The sequence below is a fragment of the Leptonychotes weddellii genome, chromosome 1 (genome assembly GCF_054177405.1).
Source record: "Leptonychotes weddellii isolate Sample4059 chromosome 1, ASM5417740v2, whole genome shotgun sequence".
In the NCBI taxonomy this organism is placed as follows: domain Eukaryota; kingdom Metazoa; phylum Chordata; class Mammalia; order Carnivora; family Phocidae; genus Leptonychotes; species Leptonychotes weddellii.
In genome coordinates, this window is record NC_138369.1 from 73,976,554 (window position 1) to 73,994,548 (window position 17,995).

Consider the following 17,995-nt stretch of genomic DNA (forward strand, 5'->3'; position numbering starts at 1 on the left):
CTTGCCCCTGCCTTATGGTGAACACACAGCACCCCCAGCAGCTCTGCTCAGAAGAGCACAAATGGCCCCTTGTGATGCATTTCTGTTGATGGGAGCATGCTTTCTTCATCTGTAATGAACAGGCCAGGTGGGGAAGGCCTGTGCAGGGAAAGGTTCAGAAGGCGCCCCAGATGTCCACCTGTCACTTCTCTCCTGGCCTGCAACATTCCTGTCTGTCCTTCCCTCAGCGTCTCTGTTGCAACATCTTCAGTCAGAGAAACAAGGAGGCCAGAAAGGTCCACACAAATTCAGATTGTTCTCACTGTCACTGAAATAATAATCAAACATCTTCCAAGCGCTGCCCTTCCTATCCTGTGCCTAGTCACTTAAAATGCTTAGAAATGCCAGCCAGAAACCTGAGCCAGTGACCTCAGTTGTATTTTATTCAGTAGGCCTCCCTGGCAGCCAGCTCACTGTGTGTGGGGGGGAGGAGGTGTCCTCCTGAGTGTGGCCTTTCTGATATGTGGCCCCCCTCCCATGCTGGGCCAGCGCCCTCCCCTCCCCATGCCCCCAGGATGGTTCTACCCTGTGGTTCTGCCTCCTCCCGGATCTGCCACCTGCCACCATCTTTCTGGCCTTTCAGTCAGTCCATTATCAAAGAGCTGTTGAGCTCCCAGCTGTGGGCAGCAGCTCCTGCTTTCTGTGTACTGATGAAATTAGCCTCTTGTTAGATTTGGGGACAGCGCAAGGTTTAGGGTTGGAAAGACTCTTGGCTTTGCCGCTTTCCAGCTTGTGATGCCTGGGGGATCCGCTTAAGGTTTCTGGGCATAGAACCGATGTGGCCCCTCGCGTGGGCTGGGAGAGTCACATCAGATGGTGGAGGTGAAAGTGCCCGTGGCTACCGCTGTCCTTGCCAGGGGATTCCCGTGGAGCCCTGCGTATGCCGTGGTTCCCCTACTTTGTCCTCACAAACAGGCCCCACCCAGGCCCAGATGTGCCTTGCTGGTCGTACCCGCGCCTGACAGAAGTCTGAAGCAGTTTCTTTCAGATTCAGGAATCTGGATGGGCTCCAGGCGCTTCTGCCCTCTTGTCCCACCACAGAGCCCACAGCCCTGCTTCCCAGTGCAAACCTTTCGTCTGAGCCCCCCTGCCTGTGACCTCAGCAGACCTTAGTTCCCACTCAGTCCAACTACCAGGTCAAGTCCGACTCCCACATGTTCCTTCCCACCCAGCCAACTCACCAGCCTCCTCCTCCTCCCACTCTAGCCCTTGGAGGCCCATGCTGTAGCCAGACGCTGAACTCTCTCCTCCCTCCAGCCTGGAGGTCTCTTGGAACACCCGGACCCAACCAGCTTGCCTGCTCCCTGCCAATCACAGGCTCCCTGGGGCCTTACTTGCAGACAGACTGCAGACTTCTGTCCTGTGCCTAAATCCCCACTGCCTGGCATGGGCTTCAGAACTGGGCATCTCCCTCTTTCCTTCCTGCTCCTGAGGAGCTTAGCAAGGCCCTAGCGGGCCTGGCCATCAGGCTGGCAGCACCCAGGAGGCCCCAAGACCCCGCCTCCTCCCCTAGCTTGTTGCACTTGTCTGGCTCAGGTCAATCCAACAAACATGTATGTATCCCCTGTCATATTACAGGGACTTTTCTGCACAGGGGGGGATCTAAATAGCATGAGGCAAGCTCCCCCTGTGTCAGGGAGGAAGAGAAAGACACGAAGACAAATAAAAATAAAAGGCAAGACCGTCTTGATGCTCCTTGGGTGCTCTGCCAGTCTGATTCTTCAGCTGTTCTCAGAACATTCTCAGAAACAATGCCTTTCCCCCTCCTTTGGGACTTTCTGTCCCATGTCTGGAAAAATCTTCCAGCTGGGGTCATGGCAGAGTCACAGAGCAGCTGAGAAAATTTAAACAAACTTGGGACTTCTTTTTGGAACCCTCAGTGCCTGCTCATGTGATGATGTGTGCTGGAGAATCAGAATATTAAAACATCAAAGGGCATCATTTGGGGACAGTTTCTCTTGGCCGGTTTCCATGTGAGTAGTGAGAGGATTGTGGCCAAGGCTCCAGCGGGAAAGGGGAATTAACTAAAGGGTTATGCATCTGAAATCAGGTTTCTCCCAATATTTCATCGCTACTAATGCTTTGGAGGCTCTTGAGTCCAGCAGCATTTCCTTCCCTTCCTGACAAATTTATTTCTGTCTCTGGCTTCAGCCCTCTTCCCTGGGGAAGATCCTGATGGGAGGGCTGGGGCTCTGTGAGCACCGCGCTGTCTACCTTGTCTGGCAGTCTCTGCCTTCCCTTCACCCCACGTCCAGCAGCCCCCCTTCCCCTTTTTCTGTTTCATTACGCATTTGGGAAAGTTGTGTTTCTGTCTTGCCATGTGAGTGGGGAATCCTTCTGGGTGATAAAGTGTTGTCATGTGTTTTTGGACTTTGGCCGTGGTCAAATTCTCCACTCGCCTCTCCCGTGTAGAGGCTGTGATTTCTTTTTCTTTTTAATCTCTATGTGTTTGTGCTTGACTAGAGCAGACTGTGATGATTGGTACTCTGGCCCACCCTGGGGTCACCTGAGGACAGTGGGCTTAGCCTCTGCCTGCAGGCGTTCTCTGGAATGGGAACATGCCCCAGCAGGCCAGACAACCCCAGGGAATTCGTACCTCAGGAGTGGCTCTCAGTTCCTGAGGATAAATGCCCAGGCTTCCTTGCGCCTTGGTAAGGCAATCTGAGGTGTATTCTGTACAGTGTCTCAGGGGCCTCTGTTAACTGAGTCCCAATTACTATAGCAGTAACCTGCTCATTAATGCACCCTTCACTGGCTTCCCTTGCTTCCCTATTTCCTACCCCTACTCCCTCGCTCTGTTTCCTGGGATCACGTCCCAAATAAACTACTGGCACTCAGAAACTTACAGGGTTTGCTTTGGAAGAAATCCAGATGAAGTCAGGGACTCACTAAAGCATCGCTTATCTTGTCTTTAGTAGCCGGGGCTTTTATTTGAACCCCTAGCACGTAAGGACTGGAGAAGGCCTGATCCTGTAGTTCACATCCTGTCCCCCTTAGTTCCAATCCATTGCTTGATTCCGCTCCATTACAAGCCTTCCTTTGCTCGACTCCATTCCTCCAGTGTGTATTTCAAAGTCATGAATATAGTCTAGTGATTACCACCTCCGTACACCAAGACCTAATTTCTTGCGTGAAAGCATCTACTGGTGAGAGGTGCCTTCCTGAGTCAGGCGAGTGGACTGAGAAAGGTAATTTGGAGTGGGGATCATAAATAGGCCAGATTCGGTTGTTTAAAATCCAGGTGGCCACTTTTGAAGATGGGCACCTTTCTTTCCTAATTGGTTCTACCCAATGGAAGACCTGAAATGGTCCCCCCGGTAGCTTAACTCTTGCTGATGACAAAGTGTCATGGCCTGGCATTGCTCCCCAGAGATCTTGGCTGCTGTTTGCTCAGATGGAGCTGTAAAAGACTTCCTTTGCCCGGAATACAATACCTATTGGGATAATTTTAGATGTTGTGTGGATGGACATATTTGGTGTTAATGTGCCTCATCATTCCCTTCTGTTTATAGCAAGTGGTAGCTGTTTGGTCATGAAGCAAAGTTTCCTTTTTAAATTCATTTATTTAACTAAAGGACAGTGATTGTGCTTAAAAGAATAATAATTCAGCTAATGTTTGGATACTGCAAAATTGTGAGAGACTGAAGTATGGGAGATCGCGTCCCAGACTGTGGAACGAGGCCCGGTCTCCCCTGCAGGGAGCATGACTGTGCTGTGTCCTTTTTGCTAATGTCAACCATTGTTTACGACCTTTAAAATATTTCTTTGAAAGAAGGGTGGGGATTTTCTTATTATTCCAATAGATATTTTTGGAAACCAAAGCATATTCCTGACTAGCCTGTGTGAGCAAAGCTTTTTAAGCTGAGTAAACTGATTGCTTGACTAAATGAGTAACACAAAAATAGACCTTCAAGACTTAGATTGAAATTCCAGGTATTTGTTCCTCGAGGCCGATGCTTCTCGCTCGTGGCCAGCAGCACGTACGGCTGGCACGGGTCAGCTGCCGGGTGGTAGTGAGTATTGATTTTTGAAGAACTGAGCTATAAATGAAGGAAGGAAAAGCTCAGAGCTCCACTCCCGGTGCCATCTACCTACCACTCCAGGCAGGAACCCCCATTTACGGGAACATACTTATTTTTACATATCAATGGTGTGTTTTTGATGTACTTGATTAAGTATTATGGTTTTGGACCCAGGAAACATCGCTGCAGTTTATAAATAGTGAGTTCAGGGGTGTACAAGGTTCCTGGAATTAAAGCAGTATTTTTATTTTTATGTGTCTCTGTATATGCACCTTTTTAAAAAAGACCAGCTCTTACCCAAATATGTCCACTTTTTTCCCCCCAAAACACCTCTGTATGAGTTTCTAGAAATGTCTACAATGTCTTCACAGACACCTGACTGTACAAACTGATCCCAGATAACAGTTGTTCATCATCATATGCCAGATTCAAAACCCACGTCCCTCACTGGAAGCTCAACCTTTGACGTCCATTTCCCTTTCAAGGCTCCCTAACTTACAACCTGGAATCAGGTTTTATTATTCGGCAACAGTGCACCCTAACAGAGAGTTTACCTTTGACAGCATTTCTCCCAGCTCCTAAGAGGCTCCACTAGACCCGAGGAGGCAGGTTTTTATCACTGTTTGACCTCTTCTCTCCCGCTTCCTTTACAAATCCCAACAGAAATGGAGATCCTCGCCCTTTTCAACAAACCGAAGAGCCATCAGAAATGCCGGCAATACTATCCCGTCAGCATTCCTCTCCGGGTCTCCAAGAACGGCCAGACGGTGAGCGGTTTGGACGCCAACTGGTTGGAGCACATGAGTGACCACTTCCGGAAAGGAGGCATGCTGGTGAATGCGGTCTTCTACCTTGGCATGGTCAATGGTATGCAAGTTACAAACCTTGGGCGGCCCTCACCAACTCTGCTTCTCTTTTCATCTTAGCCCGTCTTCGGAGCCTGCCCCATTCAGAAAGCTCCGCAGCTGATAAACTCGCTGCATTTGATTTCTCCTTAACACATTTGGAGGAATTGTCTACAAAACCCACCACCTGTGCTCCCTGAACCTTTCTAGGAGTCAGCCAGGTATCTTCTAAAATGACAGCGAAAGGGAAATGATTCTGTGTTTTTGATGGTGGCCTCAAATCCATGTTGCTTTTAAAGCCTTTTAAAAAGGTGACTTCCCGTTTGTTAATTACCCCCTGGGATCATGCCGCTCCAAAAGTGCAAATTGTTTGTAGACACTATTACTGTTGGAAGTAGCAGTAGAAGCACCTTGGAATTAACCCCAGAGAAGTGAATCGAACTGCCTCGTTTCTGTAAGCTCTGTAGAGACACACACTGTCTCTGGGTCTCACGGCACCCAGTGCCCCCTCCTCAGTAATGAGTTCCCTCTGGGGGTGGCTGCATGGAGTAGCCCTATTGACGGCCGCTCTTCTAAGGCAGAGAGAGGGTGTGCCCACAGCGGGGAAGTGTGTCAGGCAAAGAAAGGGTTTGGGGTTAACACAATGGCAAGCTGAGTCACTAGGGTGCATCAAAGCTGGGAGGCAGTCTGGGGAGTGGGGCCAACATGCCAGCATGTAAGGATCCTGAGGGCTACCAGTCAGCAGGATTCCTAAGTGAAATGTAACACCAAATCTGTTGATCCCAGCCGAAGCTGGCAGGGGGAATTGACAGCACCGTGTCTTGGTTGTCGAGCAGTTTTCTCTCCAAGAATTAGCAGAGTCAGGAACAGAGTTTGGATTCTACCTTATTTGCAATCCTTGAAATGCCAGCAAACATCTGCGGAAGAGACATCAGTCTTAATTCGGAAGGTACACGCTTTAAATCATCAGAAGCCTTGGAACACTGTACAGCACAGACAGGTCTTAATTTTGGATGCGAGTCCCTTGTTCCTATCTAAATATCTATATCTCATGTTAACATGTTAATACGATAGCAGCAAGCACTGTAAGTATAAGGGGCCAGAACCATCTGTGGAATGGGTGAATGACGTAAGAAAGGTGGCTGGCTCGTTAAGAATACTGTCAAGCAGGGCGCCTGGGTGGCTCAGTTGGTTAAGCGACTGCCTTCGGCTCAGGTCATGATCTTGGAGTCCCTGGATCGAGTCCCACATCAGGCTCCCTGCTTGTCAGGGAGTCTGCTTCTCCCTCTGACCCTCCCCCCTCTCATGTGCTTTCTCTCTCTCTCATTCTTTCTCTCAAATAAATAAATAAAATCTTTAAAAAAAAAAAAAAAAGAATACTGTCAAGCAGCACTGTCCAACAGAACTTTCTGTGATGATAGGAAAGTTCTGTATCTGTGCTGTCCAATATGGTAGCCACCAGCCACACTGGCTATTGACCACTTCAAAGCACATAAATATAAATTACTGTATGTTCTTAGTGGCTAGTTGTATATTGGTGTGGTTCTAGGGTATACATTTCATTAATACAACTAATGAAGAGCCAATTTGGCTCTCTGCTAGCAAGTTGGTAGCCTCCCTCTGTACAAGGAGGCCTTCCCTGGGGGCTTGGGGAGGTTCTGGAGGCCAGAGAACATCACAGTCTGTTTTGAGATGCACCGTAAAACACTAGTGGCATCTACTTGCAACAGATGTTTACAGCCTTGATTCACTGGCCTTAGGGGAGGCCGGGGAGGAGCCCCTTCGCTCCTGCCTCCTGCGGGGACACCCCATCACCCATCTTGGGTGGTGTCAACGACTCCTTTTATTTCCCCTTAGGCCCGTAGAGGCTCTCTGTGGCCATACGCCCTTTTAAATATCTCCCTGGGAAACTGATGGTTAGTTGTACTAACATCTTAAAGATGTTCAGTGACTCACTGAGAGGAGAGGCTACATAGGCAGCCCCGCTTTGGAGAATTCAGGTGTCAAAAGGGAAATTTTCTCTGGTCCTGCTGCCCAGCATGTCTGCGGCAAGCTGAGGACACCTCGAAAGTTCACAATGCCATTTATCATCTTTTGGGCCATTATGGCTTTGGCAATCAAGGCCACTCCCTCCTCCTTCCTCCTACCCTGTTCTCTGACCTCGAGTCCAAAAACACAGATAATTCATAGAGTTTTTTCTTCAGATTTGACTGGAGTGTTTGAAATGCTGTTATATCCTCCCTTGGCTTTAGCTGCATGAAATTCAGCCCTTCTGCCTGGAAGACAGAACATGAAATTTCCCCTGGCAAGTGCAACTGGAAGCCGAGCCCCAAGCTCCACCGCAGCTGCCCGGCTTGGTCTCGGGGATGGCTGCAAAATTCTCAGAACAACATTTATTTAAACCCACTCAAAATCCAAATGCAATTTCACCCTGTGTGCTTCTGATGGGAGGGGAATGTGACTTGGGAGTAATGCTCAGTGGGTTAGGGTGTTTCTGCTCTGGAAAAGCCCAAGTTTTCCGTTGGCCAGGGATGAAATATGCATATGCTCTTTTCCCAGAATTAAAAAAAAAGAAGGCAAGCTGATCATAATTCTAAAAAGGGACCTATTTCTAATAAGATAATTAGTGTCCTTACAAGTAAACCTGGCAGAGTTGGAAGCACATCTTTAAGCTGTTTACCATCTGGAAAAACACCAGTCTTGATTCTTAAATGGATATTTGTACTCTGAAATATTTCCCACAGAGTCATAAAACTCATGAGAACTTTGTCCCATAAACAGGGTGATGTTTTAGCCTGAATTATTCAGTTAAGACTCCAGCTTCTGTTTTCAAGCCTTTACCCCCAGGACATGGAAAGACTTGAACGGTCCTTAAATTTGGGCCTTTGCTGAGTCTCTAGGCTCCTCTGCTGGGGTCAATTATTAAGCCTTAGAAGGACCAGGTGTCTTGGGCTGGGGAGGCTGTGCCCTTGGGCCCTGGCAAGCCAAAACACAGATAAAAGTGAAGCATAATTATGCTAATGGACACCTAGCAATTACTCTGTGCTGGTGCTGGTCTAAGCAGTTCAAACATAGGAACTCATTTAATCCCCATAACTCAGTGAAGCAGCTACTGTTGTTATCCCTGTGGCACGGCTGTGGAAACTGAGGCACAGAGTGGTTAAGGCATTGCCAAGGTTAGTAAGTGGCAAGAAAGTAGTAGGATGAAAGAAGGGGAAAGGGAGGGAAAAGGGACATGAGGAGGAGGTAAAAGAAATGACCATGTTGGCAAGAGGTTTAGCCTCCCAGGGAGGCCTTGGTGGCCCTGGGGAAGGGAGGGGAGCTCCAGAGTCACCTTTAGGGAAGTAGCAGGACCTGGGTTGCCAGCCTCCTGTGTGGATGAGTCCAGGGGTAGGTCAGACAGCCGGGCGGACAGAAACACAGAAACACCACCCAGTGAGACAAAGGCCAGAATCTCTGCTTCCAGAGGGTGGGAGAGGCCAGGAGGGGAATCCTTCTGCCATTGGTGAGGAGTCAGGTGGCTATCCCCAAGGGGAAGGGCAAGGTGGACCTGGGTGCCCACCATCTGAAGACCCCCCCAGGAGCCTGCTTTCTTAAAACCAAGGGCCTCCAGGCCGGCAGAATCCCTGCCACCATCACTGGCTACCAATGCTCCTTGCCCGCCCTGGTTCTCCCTTTGTCCCCTGGCTGGCCCTGTCCTTGCTCTGCATTCCTTATTCTACCCTTGCCCTATCCTTGTCCCCACCTCCCCATGCCCTCGCGCCATGCTCCCTTGGCCCTGTCCTGACTCTCCTTCCCTCACTCCCCCGGCCCTCCCCTCACCCTCTCCTGCCCCACAGTCCTTACATCTCTGGCAGTATCATCCTTACCCAGCCCACATTCAGATGTTTTCTGTTGTTTCCAAAATGTCCTTTGCAGCGGGTGGTTCAGACCAGAATCCAGTCCACCAGGTTGTGCTGCATATGGTGACCATGGCCTCACTTCTCTTTGACCTAAAAGAGTCATTTCTTTATGACCTTCACTGCTTGAAATAAACCCAGCCTCTTACGCTGCAGAATGTCCTGCATTATTTGTCCGGTCTGTGCCTCGTGATGTCATTTACCTAATTCTCTAGCCTCTATATCCTGCAAACTGGCATTTCGTTCTAAGACCTTGATAAATGAAGCACTGTGACTGCAGTACATTCCAGATGATGTTGGGTTTTACACGCTGCACCTCACCAGGAGACACGTTATACCTGGATGGCTCTCCTTTGCTAGCCTTTTGAAAGATTGTCTTCCCCGAGAACGTCCGCGTCTAAATCCAAATGGCATTTGGTATTTTTATCATCTTTTTTGATGCCTAGCATAACCTACATTATTTTATATTTGCGAAATACACCTGTAAAAAATGTACCTATTTCAAATAAAATACACATAGAGATACATGTTTTATACAGACATACTTACAAGCCCTCGGGTGGGTTCTGCGTCCTATACTTCTTAGCACCCCAGGGGTTGTAAACCACACACCGTATACAGAAGGTGATCGATAAAAGTTTCCGGATGATGTTCAGTAATGCCGATGGAGATGAGGGGAGAAGCTGGTGTTAGAGTGCGCATCACAGGAGCCTGGGGGATTGAAGAGCTAGGTGTAGGCGGAATGGAAAGGAAGGGAGATGAGGCAGTTCCAGGTGCTTCCAGCAGCCACTCCCTTGGAACATGGCCATCTCTGGGAATGTTTGGCCTACTGATTATAGGCATGGCTCCTATTTCAGAGGAACCACTCACCAATGTTGGGGGGAGAGTTTCCTTATGCCATAAATGCATTTTCCCTTGTATCCATAGCACATCTTCAAATGAACTTTTTTTTTTAAGATTTTATTTATTTGTTTGACAGAGAGAGAGACAGTGAGAGAGGGAACACAAGCAGGGGGAGTGGGAGAGGGAGAAGCAGGCTTCCCGTGGAGCAGGGAGCCCGATGCGGGGCTCGATCCCAAGACCCTGGGATCATGACCTGAGCCGAAGGCAGACACTTAATGACTGAGCCACCCAGGCGCCCCTTCTAATGAACTTTTTATTGCAGTATCGCACACATACAGAAAAACTATGCCCATTTTAAAGATATAGCCCAGTAGATTTCCACAATGTAACCAGCTCCAGAGCAAGAAAGAGAATATGCCAGCCCCCCTAGAAGCCCCCCTCATGCCCCTTATAGTCCCTACCCCCTGGGAGTGACCGTAGTCGCAACTTGAAACATCACAGAGATGAGTTGTAAACTTTATATGAATGGAATATATGAATGAATGCCCTTCTTGTGTTTGGCTTCTTTCACTCACTGTATTTGTGAGATTCATCCACATTTTTACACGTAATTTCAGATCATTTTTTTCTCATTGCTGTACACGATCTCTTGTGTTGATATGTACAACTGATCCACGTCCAAGTATGTTTTTATTTTTTGTCCCATAGAGGAAGTCATGCCATCTGCACAGATTTAACCCGAAACTGAAGCCCTAAGGCCAGTCTCACTGTGACTCCACTAAGACGCCACCCGAAACACCAAGCGTGGGATATGGTGTAGTGGTCAGGTAACTCTGCAAGGCTAGGAACCCGGGCTGGGCATCATGACCCCCAGCTGGAGCCTCAGCGCCCAGCATAGAGTGGTAGCTCAGTGAATCTCTGTCCGTGATTGAAACGGCATAGGCTTTGGAATCAAACAAACCACATTTTAGATCTAGTTTGGCCCCTGAGTTCCGTTTGAACCTGGACACATGATTGAACTTCTGTGGCCTACCATTCACTCACCCACTAAGAGGGAGTGAGTCGCCTTGCAGATTTGGGGGAAAGATTCAATGAGAAACTGTCAACTGTGCCTGGTCTCATGCCTCACAACCAGCAAGCCCTGCACCAGCGCATTTCTTCCCCGTCTGGTTGGCCAAATGGCTCTGCACTTGCAGGCTCACCTTGCTGTAACTGAAGAGGGGGAATACCTCCTCTAGGTCACTCAGGCAGGCCAGGAGCAGCCATGAGGGCTCGGGAGGAGGGAGGCAGTAGGCCTGCTCACTCTTTTGATAATGTCAGTCAATTGGGCTTGGTATGGTTGGGGAGCAGCATGGCACCATGACGTGGGATTGGGTGACCAGTGATTACATTTACGGTGGGGGTTGCAGGTCAGTATGACAGCATGCACAGTTATGGTTATACAGTTGGCACGCACCATTCCTGGCACCAGGGTGGTGCTGTAAGCAGCCTCTGATGGGGAACAGGGGCTCTCAGAGACCCAAGGAGATCTGTTAGGCTGGGTACCCCAGTAGGGACAATATAGTCCAGTCTAGCTCGTTAAAAGGAGAATGGTGACTTTTTATTTCATCCCGCAAAACTAGACCACATACATTGACCACTTGTCACTGTGTGCACGTTTCTAGCTGGATTTTGGAGAACACCACGAGGATAAGCCCGAAGCTTAGCTCGCTAAGTCCCAGAGGCTGCAGGGGAAGAGCGGTTGCCCCCCAGAATTTACTTCTTGGAATAATAGAGCAAATCTCCTTTTTGCACATCCTTCTTGTAAATCACAAGCTTGGAATGTTAAGGTGGCCTTTTGCCAAAAGACCGGCATCAAATATTTATACAATACCAGGGCAAATAGCTCTCTGTGCACAGTAGGGAAGCATCTTTACTTTAATAAAAAATGCAGTGATAATGGAGTGTTTTCCATAGATGTAGGGTGATTTAACCTTTTACACTGGGAGCCTTCCCTCTAAGCTAGACCTATTTATACCCAGCTCGGTGCACATTACAGCATGGCTGAGACAGTGAAGGTAATGAGGAGATGGAGAGTGGACGAGGCCGTCAAAACAAGGGGCTCTTTAAAAGCCCAGCTGTCTGCTCTCTGTGGTTCATTGACTTTTTTGCTGTTACAGATGATCAAATTTTGACAGCCATTCTGAACTTGCTTCATAGTTAAGTAAGTGAATCAGCACTCTGGATTCAGAATAGCAGAGTGGTGGGCTGAGAGGCTGGAGAGCCGACAGTGGATGAGACAGCTGGTAAATAAGGACCTGGTTTATTCCAACTTCACAGCCCACGTCTGGCCATGCCTCTCTCCACTGACCACACAGTCGTCCTTCCAGGCCTGGGACCTGGGAGGAAGGAGGGGAAGGACGTCTGGCTGAGCGGCAGTGACTCCTTCCCCCTTCTGGACCCCAGCTCTGCTGTGCAGGGCTGTTGGCAGGCTGAATACACATCATAATTCTGTCAGAGCATGTTCTCTAGTACGTCAAGGACATGGTAGGCAACTTTTAAGGGCTTGCAGCTTTTCCGTTGAGGAGATTTGTATGTAAAGACTTTGGAAATTGGAGAGAACATCTTTTGGTAGAAGCCCTGTGGGAATTTGTGCTCTGTTGGTATAATCCTGAGGGAATCATTGAGTCTGTTCTAGTCTCGAGTATCCCCAGGTCAGGACTCGGGAAAGCTTTATTCAAAGTGGTTCTATAGGGCATTCCTACTGTGGCAGGAGCTCCAGCTGGATCTTTGTTACCCAGAACTTTAAAAGTGAGCTTGACGATGGTCCATCTTATCCTGAAGCCCCAAATACTTGTAATGTGGTTCAGCTGAAGAGGAGCCCTGTTCTTCCCTGGTTATCTCTGTAAAACGTCTCTTAGGGGGGCATCGAGCAAACACTTGGGGAAGACTTTTTAGCAGAGCAGATGAGAGAGGCAAGCTTAGCACTTTGGCTAAAGCTCTTTGATAACAGTCTCTCAGTTAAGGAAACAAATAAGAAACTGGAGCATGGTGTTGATTAACTTACATTGCTCTTACTTGAAATGGAGTATTATCCTGTCAGGTTAGAATAGTATCTGGATAAGGCTGCTGTACTCCAGGAATTACTCTCACAGCTGTGGTTTGTTGAGCTGGTCAGGCCTCTCTATCGTTCTGGAATAATCAAGAATACCCCCAAGCCAACCAAAAGTATACCCATCTCCTATTTTTTAGGTTTAGGTTGGGCATTGCATCAGTCAGCTTTTGCCACAATAATGCTGGGCAACAAACCACTCCAGAGTCATTGGCTTGAAACAGTAATGATTTATTCTGTCATATTTGTGGGTTGGCCTGAGCCACTCCATGAGGCAGTTCTACTGATCTTAGCAGGGCCCCCTCTCAGGTCTGTGGGTCAGCTGATCTAAGCTGAGCTCCACTGGGGCAGCTCCGTTCCATGAGTCTTTCAACTTCTTGGAACCAATGGCCTCGCTGGGGCATGTCCTCTCAAAGTGGTGGCAGAGGTAGAAAAGATGAAGCTCAACCACACAAGCACTTGCCAAGCCCCTATTGCATCATACCTGCTAATAACCCGTTGGCCACACAAGTCACATGGATAAGCCCCTCGTTGTCTGGTCTCCCCACCAGTCATCTTAATCTTGACTTCCTTCTCTCATGGTTCCATTGCTCTTGCGGCCCTTGGCTGCCCCTCATTCACTGTGCATTTCTACTCCAGCTCTGTCCTCTACCTAGAACTCTCAAACCCCGAAGATCCATAAGGCTTCCTTGCTTAATTAAGTTCCTGTCTCTACTCCAAATGGGGAGACCTGCCCCGGTCACCTCTTCCAAAAATAGCCAACCACTGCCTCTGCCTTCACTCCCTCCCCTTAGCCCACTTTATATTTTCATAGCATTTATCACCTGTGACATTATGTTGCTGTCGCCCTCCCCCCACTGCAAGGTAAGCTCCATGGGGCAGAGACTTCATTTGTCTTGCTGCCTGCAAGATCGCCAGTGAGGACAGAAGTATCTTGCATGAAATTGATGCTAGGTAGGCATTGGAATGAATGAATGAGTAGCTAGAAAGGTTTTCAGTATAAGCTCGAATGCTTCCAGTTAACACAGTGTTCACTCTTCTGAGGTTTTATCTTCCATTTTTTAGTTTACTGTAAGGAAGGTTCTATTTATATTATACTAAAATTTTCTCCCCATAGTTCCTAAAACTTTTTGATCTAGTTCTGCCTTCAAGAGCTATGTAGAGGAGAGAAAAAGAAAATTATTTTTCATGTGTGTTATCTGTTAACTGGTATTATGCTTGTGTTAACTCTTGCATTAACCTTGTAGAAAAGGATAAAGAGAAATGCAAATTGTACTTAATCCCACCACTCATACCTGCTACTAGATTTTATGTATTTCCTTAAAGTTTGTTTGTCTAACCCCTTTTAACATAAAAGTTCACATACAGCTCATACTGTAGTCCTGTATCCTGTTTTTTTTTCTTTATAACATTGTCTCTAAGGAATTTTTCTGAATCATTAAATTCCCATGATTTTTTTGTGACCACATAGTATTTAATTGTATGGAAGTCTCCTAAGTTACTTAACTACTTTTCTATGGTTGAGTATTTGGATTGTTGAGCATTTAGATTATTTTTTTAATTTTTTAAAAATTTATTTATTTGAGAGAGAGTGCATGAGTGGGAGGGACAGAGGGAGAGGGAGAGAGAATCTCAAGCAGACTCCATGCTGAGTGTGGAGCCTGTCACGGGGCTCAATCCCAGGACCCTGAGATCACGACCTGAGCTGAAACCAAGAGTCAGATGCTTAACCAACTGAGCCACCCAGGAGCCCCTAGATTATGTTTTCAAGTAATTTTATAAGTAAAGTTTGTAGATAAATATTTGATGGCTTTAGTGGTTATTACCTAGATAGACTGAAAGAGGTAGGATTTCTGAGTCAAAGACGATGGACTTTTTTGTTTCAGGCTCTTGAGACATCATGAAATTGCTCTCCAGAAAGATCATGCAGTTAAAAATTCCCTTAAGTGCCATAAGCTTTTTATACACATATAAAAAATGTTAAGCTTAGCCATTTATTTATTTATCTTTGCTGTTGCAAATAATTTTCTCACTTAATGGCCTTTGGATTTTGTTTATGAAGTCTGTTGGAAGACAGAGGCTAAATATTTGTTAAGTATTTACATCTGCTGGTCTTGTTTTTTTGTGGCTTCTGGAAAATGCTGGCAGTTCCAGAACTCCAGTGTGATTCAAAGGACTTTCTGAGTTTACCTCCCTTTCTGATACAAAAAAAAAAAAAAAAAAATCATATTATTATGTGCATTATCTTTTTAAAATAAAAATGGTGTATCATTAAACGTATTTCTATGTGTATTGCCATAGCAAAATACCGCAGACTGGATGGCTTAAATTATAGACATATATTTCCTCGTAGTTCAGGAGTCTAGGCGTCCATGGTTAAGGTACTGGCAAATTCGGTTTCTGGTTGAGGCCTCCCTTCCTAACGTGTAGACAGCCACTCTTCTCTCTGGATCCTCATCTGGCCTTCCCTCTGTGCAGGGAAGTGGGGGGGGGGGGAGCGCTCTGGTGTCTTCCTCTTCTGGTAAGGACATCAGTCTTAATCGGATAATGGTCTACCCTGATGACCTCATTTAACCTTAATTAACTCCTTAAAGGCCCTTTCTCCAAATACAGTCTGGAAGTTAGTGCTTCAAATGACTTTGGGGGGCGGAGGGAGGACACAATTCAGTACACAGCAGTGTGCCTGATCTGTAGCATAGAATCTAGGGGCCAGGAGTGATTCTGTATCCTCAATCCCATTTCGCAGATGAGAGACCAAGCCTCTGAAAGGGGTCACATTCCTTTTCATGATAGAGCATGGATCCAAACCGCCTGCTTCTCTGGCCAGTCCTCTTTCCCACTGTCTCTTATCTAAGTGAATTTAGGGCATTTAGGAGCCATTAAAAAGGGGCAGGGGAGGGGTAGAAAGCACCCCCCATAATGATTTCTACTGTGGCGGGGACCCTGGTATAATTTTCTTTATACTCTCCTTGCCTAAGACCATGAATCCTTCTTGAATCCTGTTAAGTGTTTAACGTAAGTTTGTTGAGTTGTGCGGAACTCAGGACCTGGTACATTGACTAGAGCAATGCCGGAGGAAACATTTTCAGTGGTAAATCGTTTGGGAAAATTCCCCTTTCCCGCAAATTCTGCCTCTTGACAAGAGCTAGCTGAAGAGTTGTCTGTACAGCTGCCCACATGCTGAGAACGTCCAAGAATCTGCGCATCTAGAATGCATCTGACAAGCCCGGATCTGGCGTGTTACATCTGTCCCCCCTTAAAAATCTCTTCTACCTAAATATAGTTTTCTTCTAAAAACTGTCTCTAAATGACTGTGTTTTACCCTGAATAAGTTCTCCCCAGTGCATCCTGACGTTGGAGCGTGAAAAAGAAGGTAAACGCGTGAAATCAAATGGTGATTGCTAGCAATGAAATTCGGGCTCATAAAATCAAGGATATTATTCAGAACTGCGAGGTAAATGAGTCTCATTCATTCTGATGGGGCTAGACTCTATGGCTGTGTGTGCCTTCTTTAATTAACATGCTGAAAAGATGTTCTGATTGGGATTATTAATGAATGCAGTGAAAATTTTTGCTGCTTGTAAGGCTTCTGCCACAGACGGTTTACAGAACTCCCACCCCCCTTTTTCTTTTTCCACAGATTCCTTCCACGGCCTGACAGATGGAGTATTCATCTTTGAAGCTGTTTCCACAGAAGATAGCAAAACCATGCAGGGCTATGATGCTATTGTTGTCGAACAATGGACAGTCCTGGAAGTAAGTGTGGGATTGGCAGTGCAGCTTCTTTTGTTTGGACAATGATTGTTTTATCCGCTTGCTGGGTCTGACCATGTCTACTGTAGCTTTCCTCTGAAAGGCAGTTTGACCTGGGTAGACCCTGCAAGGCCCCATTCATCCTTTCGTGCCCTCCGGTTAGGGAGCACGGGCCCTGCTTTCCCTTTCTGTAGGAAAAACACTGTGTGTGTGCTGGATCGTTGGGTGGAAGGAGATTCTTCTTTCATTCATTTGCATATAACTGAAAATTCTAAGTGACATGAGTGAGGCCAGCACAGAGTTTGTGGCTACCGTAATAAGAGCTGGCATTATTATTGGAGTTAGACCCTGTGGCTCCCTCTGCCAAGTATCCTTAGAAGAAATTTGGGCACACACACTCACTTAACCTTTGCAGTAAGCCTAGGAGGCAAGTACATGACTGCCCCCATTTTACAGATGAAGAAACTGAGGCACAGAGGGGTTAGGTCCCTGGCCCAAGGCTACACAGTAAATGCTGAAGGATGTCTTTGAGAAATGTTGACCCGTGAAGCCACCAAACTGCTGTGGGCAGAGGAATTCCTCCAGTCACGTTCCCCTGGGACATTGGAAAAGCTGATTTATTTCTGAGATTCGCTGGTATATACTTTGAGGGCATTTCTCTAAGTATAGAAGGATAGGCTTTTCAGACTAGTCTCTTGTCCACCCAGCATCTTGGATGTAAAGGGAGAAGCCCTTGGAACATAGAGGACTGATTTCTGAACTCATTTCTTGAGTAGGCCCTGGAAGAATACAGGGTTGGCATCGCCCTGAGGAGGCTTGCCAAACCGGGCCCTCTGTGCCAAAGAAAGACAGATGTGGGTGCAGCTCTTTGTGAGGAGTGTGGGGTGCCAGGACCCACCAGCCAGGGGGTGCTTGCCATGCCCTTGTGCCCTCTGGAACTGCCGCCTGATGGCAGGCGACTCCCTCACCTGGTTGCTGGATGGCAGCAGGTCCCCCAAGGGCACCGTTACACATTCTTGAAGCGGGAGCAGTTCTGAGCAGGCGTGAGACCGGCCGCGGAGCTGTCGGGGGCATGCCTGCATCTGAGCCATGATGTGCAGTCACTGCTTGCAAGGATGAAAGCCACAGAGGACAAAGGAAAACTGTAGTAATCCATCAGAAACAGGAATTCCAAAAATACAGCATCCAGGACCAGTGAGGTCAGGGGCCAGGGGTCCTTAAGGAAAGTAAGGAATCCGGTGATGACCTGGTTTGCCCTCAGGCACCGCCACTTCCTCCTGCCTGACTTTGGTCTCAGTGGCCTCCACACCCTTAACTGGAAATGGGTTGCAAAGGAGGTGAGGCTCAGCCTAGCATGGAGAGTCCATTCAGGGCAACCCTGAGCTCCCTGAATTTAAGATGGGGCCGTGCCATTCGTCCAGTCCACCGCATGTGGTTGGATAAAATACGACATCATAGCGGTAGCAGTCGAGGATCTTAAGGAGCCCATTAAAACAGTCCACA

General features: G+C 47.5%; 1 protein-coding gene across 1 annotated transcript in view; it reads left to right on the forward strand.

Annotated features, from left to right (window-relative positions):
- The window catches only part of RFTN1 (raftlin, lipid raft linker 1), a 194,939-nt gene that overhangs the window by 140,526 nt on the left and 36,418 nt on the right, over nt 1–17,995 (forward strand). Inside the window, exons 6-7 of the mRNA XM_081826061.1 lie at nt 4,725–4,928; nt 16,380–16,495. Coding sequence (XP_081682187.1) covers nt 4,725–4,928; nt 16,380–16,495 — 320 coding nt within the window. The remainder of the gene's footprint in view (nt 1–4,724; nt 4,929–16,379; nt 16,496–17,995) is intronic.